General features: G+C 42.2%; 1 protein-coding gene across 9 annotated transcripts; it reads left to right on the forward strand.

The window, feature by feature from the left end:
* Positions 1-1838: 1838 nt before the first annotated feature.
* LOC309506690 (zona pellucida sperm-binding protein 4-like) lies at positions 1839-6856 on the forward strand. 9 transcript variants are annotated; one of them, XM_082180596.1, is made up of 11 exons: positions 1839-2021; positions 2082-2213; positions 4602-5081; positions 5202-5349; positions 5429-5616; positions 5690-5787; positions 5859-6016; positions 6093-6285; positions 6355-6502; positions 6588-6660; positions 6740-6856. In XM_082180596.1, exons 1-11 carry the CDS (start codon positions 1854-1856, stop codon positions 6814-6816), a joined length of 1863 nt encoding a protein of 620 aa, XP_082036722.1. In that variant the 5' UTR covers positions 1839-1853; the 3' UTR covers positions 6817-6856. The 9 variants fall into 9 exon arrangements, with proteins under 9 accessions (XP_082036722.1, XP_082036718.1, XP_082036723.1 ...); XM_082180592.1 differs by having other exon boundaries at positions 4602-5045; positions 5082-5349; XM_082180597.1 differs by having other exon boundaries at positions 4602-4937; positions 5082-5349.
* Positions 6857-12516: the final 5660 nt, after the last annotated feature.

The following is a 12516-nucleotide window of genomic DNA, read 5'->3' on the forward strand; positions in this document are numbered from 1 at the left end:
TGTCCAGTATCTCAAACGCTTGCTAATTACTTTTTAATTCGACACGCCCACTCGCGCAAAAGAGATTCACATGCAAATCTCCACATGGGACGCGAACGCCCTCGTTACCTCAAACACAAAACACCAAAAAACTTCACAAGTCTCTGCTTTTCGTCGAGTTTGGAAGACACGTCTGAGCTTACATTGGATTTACCTAAGAAGAAGAAGAACGCGATTTGAAGACAAGAAAGATGTAAGGTAAGAAATTCTTACTTATTAGTTTATGGTATTGTTGCATAAACTTCACATTGCAGTTGAACTGTTGCTAGATATATGGTGATAGTATAGATTATACTATTTAGACCCGTGTTTCCTGTTAAATACTGTTTGTGGATATCTGCTCAAACATAGATATGTATAACCATAATGTTTAATATTTTGGAGCGCGATGGCGTTTGAATGTATCATATTTTGGAGCGCGCTGTGGGTTTTAATGTATCATATTTTGGAGCGCGATTGCGTTTGAAAGGAAAAATGCACCAAACATTAGGCTTTATGTTTTTACTATTATCTCATTTCATATCATCATAACGAATGGAAACATTTGAAGTAACATATGATAATCAATATATTTTTGTCTAGCGTAGTTGTTCTTGAAATCTTTTGGAAGATTTAATTTATTGTTATTATTATTTTATGCAGCACTGCGTAGCCTATGCCTACAAGGCACAACAAACCTGGTGTTCATTATATATTGTTGGAAACGTGTGTGTGTGTGTGTGTGTATTCTGTGAATTTTAAATAGAAATTTTAACCAGAAAAATCTAAAATCTATTCCCAAAATCGTGCAGCCCTATAGTTTCTCTTGATATCAGTATGTTCACAGTTTTTTCTTTTTTTTTTCTTTCAGGGACCAGATGCAACTGAGTCCTGCTGACTTCAACATTCACATGAGTCTCTGTACATGAACATGGTAAAGTGAAAATCAAACACCTTGGAAATGAAAGGTATGTACAATGTTTTTAGGAATGGCACAAAGGTCTCTGTCTTTGGATCATTGTTTTCAATGTGCTCTTTTGTCATTTGTATTTTTGGATTGTGTTGTGTTGTAAATAAATCCAAACAATCTAAAAGCCATTCTTTTTTAAATCTCCTCATTCTTTGTGCAAGGTTGCTCTGAATGACAGGGCCTGATCGCTCCTAATAGGGCAGTTAGGGGAGTGTCTTTGTCTTTCTCATGTGTTGAAGGCTTACATATTCATGAGATGATCACGCCTCTTCGCATATGGCTTTGTCACACAAAACACGTCTTAGAAATTTTAAATCAATATATTGTCTTATCTGAATGAGCAGTCAGGGTGATTTTCAGATAGTTTTGGAGCAAATATTCTAGGCTATGTCATACAATTTTCAAAAGTCTTGTGAAGAAATAATCAGTATGGGTTTCATGGCCTTATTTCAGTGAGAATTTTTTTTTGTATTTTCACAAACCACGCATAAATGTCATTATCTCAAAACTACAAACTTTTACATACATGCTGCTGATATATTATTGTGGCAGAGTTTGTGCTGAATACAGTGTAATTAGACTTTAGCCATGAAAATGTCACTAGTAACAGAAAAAAACACAAATGCCAGAGCATGTCAGAACACCTCCAGGGCCCAGAAAACAGCTCAGACCTCAGAGGGTTAATTAGCCAAAGTCTGTAGAGTACAAAAGGACCAAAGAGCAGCACCTCAACAGTGTGACTAGCTGTTGAACAATGGCAGGAAGTTGGTGTGCTGTTCAGTCTCTGGCACTTTGTGTTTGGTTCTGTGCGTTTAGTCATGCTGTTCCGAAGTGGAGTGATCTGCCCCTGAATCCTGATGCCCTGATGTTCCAGCAAACTGACCAGCGGTTTCAAAAGCCAGTTCAACAGCAAGCTAGTCAACGGTTTCCTCAGAAGGTTCAAAAGCCAGTTCAACAGCAATCTAGTCAATGGTTTCCTCAGAAGGTTCAAAAGCCAGTTCAACAGCAAGCTAGTCAACAGTTTCTTCAGCAGGTTCAAAAGCCGGTTCAAAAGCCAGTTCAACAGCAATCTAGTCAATGGTTTCCTCAGAAGGTTCAAAAGCCAGTTCAACAGCAAGCTAGTCAATGGTTTCCTCAGAAGGTTCAAAAGCCAGTTCAACAGCAAGCTAGTCAACAGTTTCCTCAGCAGGTTCAACAGCAAGCTAGTCAACAGTTTCCTCAGCAGGTTCAACAGCAAGCTAGTCAACAGTTTCATCAGTCAGTTCAACAGCAGGCTAGTCAACAGTTTCCTCAGTCAGTTCAGTAAGCTTTCCCGGGCGCCGCCATTGATTAGCCGACCCCCACCTGCTGTTAGCATTCCATTGACTCCCATTCATTTTGATCGGGGGGACGTGGAGGCAAAATGACAAAATAAGTAATCAGAATACTTAGCAAAAGTTGCTCCTGCTCCTAGCTCATGGACAGCTCCTACTCACACTCTCCGTCTCTGCAAGTTTCGGAAGGGAATGATTCAGATTTCTCTTGGCACAGCTACTAGAAGACAGACGGGTTGCCCACGTCACATCTACGTCGTCAAACTCAGTTTGAGTCTGCGCAGTACGCTCGACCCCCAGGAAGTGAGAGCTTCTAATTGACTTCACTTGTCTCCGTTGAATCCAATGGGGTCGCTGTGTCCAGTTTATATACTGTCTATGTATTTAACGAGTCATTGTTGGCTCAGTCTGGTTGATGGGTTTGTGAGGAGAGAAAATGGATTTATTTAATGAACAAATAAAACACAAACATGTAAGGCTTTTATTTGTACACATAATATTGAAACTATGGAGTGTGTTGTGGTTGCTTCATCTGCAAGAGCTTCTAACACAGGCTTCTGGCTGCTTTATTTTAAATAAGCACCAGAGGGCGCTGTTCTCGACACTCTCGAAGCTTTGAATCTTTTCCCGGAACAGTCAGGAGAAAGCCTCAGGGATTCATCAGGCTTCATTTCCCCATCCCTACCGTCCTCGGGAGTTCATTCTCCTGAGTCGAACTTGTCAAGTCCGAACTACCAAGGACTCAAGTCCGAAGTTTGCGTACTTGGTATTGAGAAACGGCCATAGTAAAGTTGCTCCCGAATGCCGGTAAGCCGGCTCCCTTTAACGGAAGTGAAGTTGATCAGCTGAAGTATGACGTCACGGGGATTCCCAGGTGTAACGATCAAGACTCTTGCTCAGAAAAAACAGTAAGACCAAAACTGGACAGGGGCAACAAAAACCCAGGGATTCTTTAATATAAGAACATCTGACATGTATAACTCTTTAATTAGTTTAATAAGCCGTCTTATAAATATCCCCTTTATGTGGCCACGCTACAACTTTACTATTTGCCAAGTTCTAGTCATTAACTTGGGCCCCTGTTCATGTTTCACATATAATTAAGGTTTTAGCTTCTGTCTGTTTGAGGCTTTACATACGACTTTATGGCTGGACTAGCATAACTGCATATATTGATGCCCAAACCCCTCTGAGGTCATCATTGGCTTTTTGTAATGCTTTTTTACAGTCACGCAAGTATAGAATCATATCTTGGGATAAAGGATTGGTTGATACTGAATTTTGTTTATTTATTTATTTAAATTTCAGGCTAGTCCCAGTAATGTAGACTGCTTTCATTTAAGCATTCATCCCTTAACTGTTGTATCCCAACTAGGTAGCTGTCCAAGGCCTTGTTTACACCTGGTACTAAGAAGCATTTTTTGTAAATCGGATCACAAGTGGACTGTGGTAAATGAAGGTGTAAAAAAGGGGCTTTTTTTTTTTTAGCTTGTCTATTTTTGGCCACTTCCAGAGGTAGTCCAACACATTCGACCAGATTGCTTTCATAGAGTAGATGCTCATGTGGTTGAATGTGTTCGAACAGCCGCAAAACGGTGTACTCTACCGCCTACTGACCTAGTACGTAAACATTTTAAGAAGTGCGCTAGCAGGTGTGATTTAAACTTTCTTAAAATATACAGGCCTGTTGCCATGAGAAAACTATGATGTGTTTCAAAGAGAGAGAAAAACAATCCAGAATAGCTAAAACATCTAATATAAAAAAGGCTGAATTCAGAATGACAGAAATAGTACTAGCATACTATTCTGAATCCAGCTCAATGTGGTTTTATGTATGTTCAAAAGGGAAAAAATTGACTTAAGAAACAATAGAATCACCTAGTTGCATAAACTCCCACTCGTGCAAGTCTGGAGCATCATGACTTAATGAAGAGGGTGGGATTATCATTAATTAGCCAAAGTCTGTAGAGTACAAAAGGACCAAAAAGCAGCACCTCAACAGTGTGACTAGCTGTTGAACAATGGCAGGAAGTTGGTGTGCTGTTCAGTCTCTGGCACTTTGTGTTTGGTTCTGTGCGTTTAGTCATGCTGTTCCGAAGTGGAGTGATCTGCCCCTGAATCCTGATGCGCTGATGTTCCAGCAAACTGACCAGCGGTTTCAAAAGCCAGTTCAACAGCAAGCTAGTCAACGGTTTCCTCAGAAGGTTCAAAAGCCAGTTCAACAGCAATCTAGTCAATGGTTTCCTCAGAAGGTTCAAAAGCCAGTTCAACAGCAAGCTAGTCAATGGTTTCCTCAGAAGGTTCAAAAGCCAGTTCAACAGCAAGCTAGTCAACAGTTTCCTCAGCAGGTTCAACAGCAAGCTAGTCAACAGTTTCCTCAGTCAGTTCAACAGCAAGCTAGTCAACAGTTTCCTCAGTCAGTTCAACAGGAAGCTAGTCAACAGTTTCCTCAGCAGGTTCAACAGCAAGCTAGTCAACAGTTTCCTCATTCAGTTCAACAGCAAGCTAGTCAACGGTTTCCTCAGAAGGTTCAAAAGCCAGTTCAACAGCAAGCTAGTCAATGGTTTCCTCAGAAGGTTCAAAAGCCAGTTCAACAGCAAGCTAGTCAATGGATTCCTCAGAAGGTTCAAAAGCCAGTTCAACAGCAAGCTAGTCAACAGTTTCTTCAGCAGGTTCAACAGCAAGTTAGTCAACAGTTTCCTCAGTCAGTGCAACAGCAAGCTAGTCAACAGTTTCCTCAGTCAGTTCAACAGCAAGCTAGTCAACAGTTTCCTCAGCAGGTTCAACAGCAAGCTAGTCAACAGTTTCCTCAGTCAGTTCAACAGCAAGTTAGTCAACAGTTTCCTCAGTCAGTTCAACAGCAAGCTAGTCAACAGTTTCCTCAGCAGTTTCAGCCTAAGCAGCCAGTGGCACAGGCAGAGCCCTTTGACAAATGTACTGTAGCGGATTATGAGCAGATTCAATGTGGACCACCTGGTATCAGTGGTGCTGAGTGTGCTGCTATCAACTGCTGCTTTAATGGACAGCAGTGTTACTATGGGAAGGCAGGTAAGAGTGTAGAGTCAATGTAGAGGCATTCATGTTAAACTGATCCTCAGCAATAACCTGCTCTTGTAACTTGTTCCAGTGACTGTCCAGTGTATAAGAGATGGTCAGTTTGTGGTAGTGGTGGCTAGAGATGTTACGCTGCCTCGATTGAGCCTGGATTCAGTCCGTCTCCTGGGTGGAAGTGATCCAGCTTGCAGTCCTGTGGGATCCACACCTTTCTTTGCTATATACCAGTTCCCTGTCACTGCATGTGGCACAAGCATGATGGCGAGTAGCTGCTCTTGGTTTTGTTCTGCATGGCTTAGAATGGATTGGATGCCAACAATGTTACTATTTGCAGGAGGACAGTGGATATGTGGTGTATGAAAACAGAATGACCTCCTCATATGAAGTGGGTATCGGACCACTTGGTTCCATTACAAGGGACAGCCATTTTGAGTAAGTGACGTATGCTTTATCATAAACGTGAATCATTGACAAGTGCTACAAGCTCACTGTTTGTTGTCCAGGCTTCTCTTCCAGTGTAGGTACTCTGGTACCTCTGTGGAAGCTCTGGTTGTGGAGGTCAACACCGTTCCTCCACCTCCACCAGTAGCTGCTCCTGGACCCCTCAGGGTGGAGCTTAGACTGGCAAATGGTCAATGTGTCACCAAAGGCTGTGCAGAAGGTAAGTGTTTGTCCCAAGTATGCCTAAAGCCTTTCTAAAACTCCAGTTTCTAGTTAAACACTGCATTCTTCCTCAGGGGATGAGGCGTACACGTCCTACTACAGTGATGCTGATTATCCAGTTACAAAAGTCCTGCGGGAGCCTGTGTATGTTGAGGTGCACATTTTGGAGAGGACCGACCCCAACATTGTCCTGATGCTGGGACGTTGCTGGGCGACATCAACCCCCAGTCCACTCAGTCTACCCCAATGGGATCTTCTGGTTGATGGGTGAGTAAGGCCAGTCTTTATCCATCTAGTGTGCTGTAAGGCATTTCTGACTGCCTCTTTGCCTTTCAGATGCCCTTACCAGGATGATCGTTACCTGACCACATTGGTTCCAGTGGCTGGATCATCTGGTCTTCAGTTCCCGACCCACTACAAGCGCTTTGTTGTGAAGATGTTCACATTTGTAGATCCAGCATCACTGGCTCCTCTGCAGGAAACCGTATGCTCTGCAGCCTTACCTCAACCCTTAATATTAGTGCTTTTTACAGTGAATTCTATGGCTTAACCCTTTCCCCCTCTGTTAGATCTTCATCCACTGTAGTACAGCGGTGTGCCATCCCTCCTCTGGCTCCTGTGAGCAAAGTTGCACTAGGAAAAGTGAGTGCTTGCTGTAAGTTGACTTCAGGAACTGAGAATTTTTTTTAAATGCCCCTCATGCTTCTACCACTTTTTACAGGAAGGGACACGCATGTCAAGACCATCTCTAGTGGGCAAACTGTGGTGTCTAGTGGACAAGTTAACCTGGTCAAGTGAATTTTTGTGTTTTAATAAACTTCATGAAACTCAACATGTTTCTCTTTGGTATTCATTTCTGTCTGGAGTTGGATGTTTCATGACTGTTCTCAGTTTGACTTCTGCACTACTAAACCTTTTTCTTTTGTGCATTGAGATTCTTGACTTGAACTAAACAAGCCAAGTTTCTGCCTAAGCCATCTAACTTTGTAACGTTCTGCCTATACAAGGTAGGATACACCACAAAATATACGTTCTAGACCCTCTATGAAAGCGTTGGATAGAATTGCTCACAATGTAAACAAAACAAGCAAGATCAAGTGACCACCCAAAGTGTATTAAATAGAAAGCACTGAAAATCAATATACAAAAATGTAAGTGTGTGTTCCAGTCCAATGTTGTGTATGTGTGCATTGAATCGACCTCACCGGTAAGCCGTTTTAAGTCCGTGCACACGATGAGGAACAGCGCTGTCCTGTGAGGCGATCTCCAAGGTGAAATAATCCAGCAAGTATATCTCCACAAACAGTCAATGACCGCCAAGCCGTGTAGTGTGATCGATCGCTAATCCAAAAGAGCAATAAGCTGTTTCTCAATATGCGTACTTGTCTGTTCTTGTGAAACGTCATCAGTCGCTGCCCAAGTACTGTTCCAATTCAAAGTTCACATCTAACCAAGTCCAGTTCAAATCCCCGGATGTGTTCTTGATCCACCCCTTTTACCGAGGAGGCATCGAGAGGTGACTTGTGTGGACTTGAGACCGCCAGGTATCCCAGAATGCTTCTCACACCAACTAGCAAGCGTCAATAGCAGATTAGAAAACCCGCATAATTTAAAAATGCTACTGTTATTGTGTCACGAAATGTAGTTTTTCAGGTGAGAATGTAGTTGTTTAAAGCTCAAATCTTTGGTTTATTTATAAAGAGAGCGCCTATTTGAAAATTTGATCTTTAAAAAATTTGAATTAATCGGACGCTCGGCGCTCATGTACCCCGCCGAGAACAGCCTTTCCTCGGCTAGTGCTGCTGACGTTTGCCGCTGGCTCGTATGTCTCTAGTCTAGTGGTTTAACATGAGATATAAATCGTCTTGTGTATATCTAACGGGTTATTTATTTTATTTATTTATTTATTTATTTTTGTCTCAGTCTATCAATTGTTCCCTGGCAAAACGTTTTGGCTGAGGGCAAAGTGAAGTTTCATAGCTTTATATATTTAGTCTATTTAACTTTATGTTGTAGCCTAGAGCGCTGAATTATGTTTGACTGAATCGTTTGCTTTATTATTGTAAAGCTTCTTATACCTTTTAGGCTACTTGTACTTTTATAATGGCTATTATTGATCATTAAAACTGACATTTAACAAAAAAGGTTATGTAATTTTATTTGATAAATTTACATTTACATTTAGTCATTTAGCAGACGCCTTTATCCAAAGCGACTTACAAATTAGGACTAAATTCAGCGAGTCATCATAAAGAGGCAAAAGCAACAACAACGCAAGAAGTGCTCAAAATACAAAGTTCAGGTATTATTCAGAGTAGCATAAGCCTGATAAGTGATGTTTCAAAGGCAAAAGGAAAAAACATTTTTTTTTTCTTTTTTTTTCTATAAGGTTAAGTGCTCACGGAAGAGATTGGTTTTCAGCTGTCTTTTGAATGTTGTCAGGGATTCTGCATTCCGGATGAGGGTGGGGAGAGCGTTCCACCAGCATGGAACTGTGAATGAGAATGTTCTGGAAAGTGATTTTGTGGCTTTCTGTGATGGAACCACGAGACGTCGCTCGTTGACCGATCGTAGGTGTCTGGTAGGGATGTAGACTCGTAGGAGTGAGTGAAAGTAGGAGGGAGCTGAGCCTGTGATAGTTCTGTAAGCAAGCGTCAGTGCCTTGAACTTGATGCGAGCAGCGAGAGGTAGCCAGTGCAGAGAGATGAACAGAGGAGTGACGTGGGCCCTCTTGGGCTCGTTGAAGACAAGACGAGCTGCAGCATTCTGGATCATCTGTAGGGGTTTGGTTGCACATGCTGGAAGTCCAGCCAGAAGAGCATTGCAGTAGTCAAGCCTAGAGATGACCAGGGCCTGGACGATAAGTTGTGTTGCATGCTCAGTTAGGAAAGGCCTGATCTTCCTGATGTTGTGCAGTGCAAACCTGCATGATCGAGCTGTCTTTGAAATGTGATCTGTGAAGGTCAGCTGGTCATCAAACGTTACTCCAAGATTTCTGACCGATCTTGATGGGGTGATTAATGATGACTCTAGCTGGATGGTGAAGTCGTGCTGTAGAGATGGATTGGCAGGGAGGACGAGAAGCTCAGTCTTTGCCAGGTTGAGCTGCAGGTGATGTTCCTTCATCCATGTGGAGATGTCCGCCAGACAGCTTGAGACCCGTGCAGCTACTGTGGGATCATCTGGTTGAAAGGAGAGGAAGAGCTGCGTGTCATCAGCATAGCAGTGGTAGGAAAAACCGTGTGCCTGTATGATGTGTCTCAGTGATGTGGTGTAGATGGAGAAGAGGAGGGGACCAAGAACTGAACCCTGGGGAACACCTGTGGTCAGCTGATGTGCTCTGGATACCTCACCTCTCCATGCGACCTTGAAGGACCTACCTGTGAGATAGGACTCAAACCAGTGGAGTGAAGTTCCTGTGATGCCCAGTGATGAGAGGGTGGACATAAGGATCTGATGATTCACCGTGTCGAAGGCAGCAGACAGATCCAGGAGAATGAGGACTGAAGATTTGGAAGCAGCTTTTGCGATCCGTAGGGCTTCTGTGACTGACAGTAATGCAGTCTCAGTTGAATGTCCTTTCTTGAAGCCAGATTGGTTGACATCCAGCTGGTTGTTTAGAGACAAGAAGGATGTTAGTTGGTTGAAGACAGCTCTTTCAAGTGTCTTCGCAATGAATGGTAGGAGAGAGATAGGTCTGTAATTCTCTACAAATGATGTGTTTAGCGTTGGTTTTTTGAGCAGTGGAGTAACCCGAGCCTGCTTGAATGCTGTAGGGAAGGTGCCAGTATGGAGGGATGAGTTGATGATGTGTGTGAGTGATGGTAGAAGTGTGGGAGAGGTGGGAGAAATTTATACATGTTGCCTATTCTCTTCACTGTATGTACATATATAATAAAATATTTTTGCTAAATGTCAGTTTTAATGATCAATATTATAATGTTTTTTATGTATCAAAACAAAAAGAGTCAGGGTTGTGTTTTATATTTCGTGTTGTTATAAATATATGCAGTGAAAATAATCAATTGCGTTGCCTGAACCACAGTGGCAATTAATATGTTTAAGATTTTTTTTAATGAAAATGAAGAGAGGCAGAGTGGTGTTTTATAACATATTTTGTTTTATTGTAGCCTAAATATACATAAAGAGATAACCGGAGTAGCCAGAGCGAGCTGAGTGACGCTATCAAGTACGTCGCTGTTCCATTTGCAGAATTATCGGACTTGCGTCCTCCCGTCCTCTAGTGATGTTACGTATGACACTGAAGCTTCGATGTGCGTATCACACATGCGACACAATTTCTAGTGAAGCCCCGTATCGGGGTGTGTATTGGTTTACTAGAGTCACGTGATCGACGAGCCTCACTTTCTGTCCAATCACGTGCGCGTTTCGCTTTGGGTGTCAGAAGGCTCGAACCCCAGATCTTATTTAACCAGGGGGGCAGGGTTTCATATTATTTTGAAGCTTCCCCGGGCACCGCCATTGATTAGCCGACCCCCACCTGCTGTTAGCATTCCATTGACTCCCATTCATTTTGATCGGGGGGACGTGGAGGCAAAATGACAAAATAAGTAATCAGAATACTTAGCAAAAGTTGCTCCTGCTCCTAGCTCATGGACAGCTCCTACTCACACTCTCCGTCTCTGCAAGTTTCGGAAGGGAATGATTCAGATTTCTCTTGGCACAGCTACTAGAAGACAGACGGGTTGCTCACGTCACATCTACGTCGTCAAACTCAGTTTGAGTCTGCGCAGTACGCTCGACCCCCAGGAAGTGAGAGCTTCTAATTGACTTCACTTGTCTCCGTTGAATCCAATGGGGTCGCTGTGTCCAGTTTATATACTGTCTATGTATTTAACGAGTCATTGTTGGCTCAGTCTGGTTGATGGGTTTGTGAGGAGAGAAAATGAATTTATTTAATGAACAAATAAAACACAAACATGTAAGGCTTTTATTTGTACACATAATATTGAAACTATGGAGTGTGTTGTGGTTGCTTCATCTGCCAGAGCTTCTAACACAGGCTTCTGGCTGCTTTATTTTAAATAAGCACCAGAGGGCGCTGTTCTCGACACTCTCGAAGCTTTGAATCTTTTCCCGGAACAGTCAGGAGAAAGCCTCAGTGATTCATCAGGCTTCATTTCCCCATCCCTACCGTCCTCGGGAGTTCATTCTCCTGAGTCGAACTTGTCAAGTCCGAACTACCAAGGACTCAAGTCCGAAGTTTGCGTACTTGGTATTGAGAAACGGCCATAGTAAAGTTGCTCCCGAATGCCGGTGAGCCGGCTCCCTTTAACGGAAGTGAAGTTGATCAGCTGAAGTATGACGTCACGGGGATTCCCAGGTGTAACGATCAAGACTCTTGCTCAGAAAAAACAGTAAGACCAAAACTGGACAGGGGCAACAAAAACCCAGGGATTCTTTAATATAAGAACATCTGACATGTATAACTCTTTAATTAGTTTAATAAGCCGTCTTATAAATATCCCCTTTATGTGGCCACGCTACAACTTTACTATTTGCCAAGTTCTAGTCATTAACTTGGGCCCCTGTTCATGTTTCACATATAATTAAGGTTTTAGCTTCTGTCTGTTTGAGGCTTTACATACGACTTTATGGCTGGACTAGCATAACTGCATATATTGATGCCCAAACCCCTCTGAGGTCACTCATTGGCTTTTTGTAATGCTTTTTTACAGTCACGCAAGTATAGAATCATATCTTGGGATAAAGGATTGGTTGATACTGAATTTTGTTTATTTATTTATTTAAATTTCAGGCTAGTCCCAGTAATGTAGACTGCTTTCATTTAAGCATTCATCCCTTAACTGTTGTATCCCAACTAGGTAGCTGTCCAAGGCCTTGTTTACACCTGGTACTAAGAAGCATTTTTTGTAAATCGGATCACAAGTGGACTGTGGTAAACGAAGGTGTAAAAAAGGGGCTTTTTTTTTTTTAGCTTGTCTATTTTTGGCCACTTTCAGAGGTAGTCCAACACATTCGACCAGATTGCTTTCATAGAGTAGATGCTCATGTGGTTGAATGTGTTCGAACAGCCGCAAAACGGTGTACTCTACCGCCTACTGACCTAGTACGTAAACATTTTAAGAAGTGCGCTAGCAGGTGTGATTTAAACTTTCTTAAAATATACAGGCCTGTTGCCATGAGAAAACTATGATGTGTTTCAAAGAGAGAGAAAAACAATCCAGAATAGCTAAAACATCTAATATAAAAAAGGCTGAATTCAGAATGACAGAAATAGTACTAGCATACTATTCTGAATCCAGCTCAATGTGGTTTTATGTATGTTCAAAAGGGAAAAAATTGACTTAAGAAACAATAGAATCACCTAGTTGCATAAACTCCCACTCGTGCAAGTCTGGAGCATCATGACTTAATGAAGAGGGTGGGATTATCATTAATTAGCCAAAGTCTGTAGAGTACAAAAGGACCAAAAAGCAGCACCTCAACAGTGTGACTAGCTGTTGAACAATGGCA

This window comes from Leuciscus leuciscus (assembly GCF_965113295.1).
Source record: "Leuciscus leuciscus genome assembly, chromosome: 9".
NCBI lineage: Eukaryota > Metazoa > Chordata > Actinopteri > Cypriniformes > Leuciscidae > Leuciscus > Leuciscus leuciscus.

Excerpts from the sequence above, each read along its gene's own strand:
- LOC309506690 (XM_082180591.1), top strand. The coding sequence starts at position 1,854 with ATGTTCCAGCAAACTGACCAGCGGTTTCAAAAGCCAGTTCAACAGCAA. Across the intron at positions 5,350-5,428 it reads GTGTTACTATGGGAAGGCAG|TGACTGTCCAGTGTATAAGA; the intron begins GTAAGAGTGTAG and ends AACTTGTTCCAG. Across the intron at positions 6,017-6,092 it reads CACCAAAGGCTGTGCAGAAG|GGGATGAGGCGTACACGTCC; the intron begins GTAAGTGTTTGT and ends ATTCTTCCTCAG.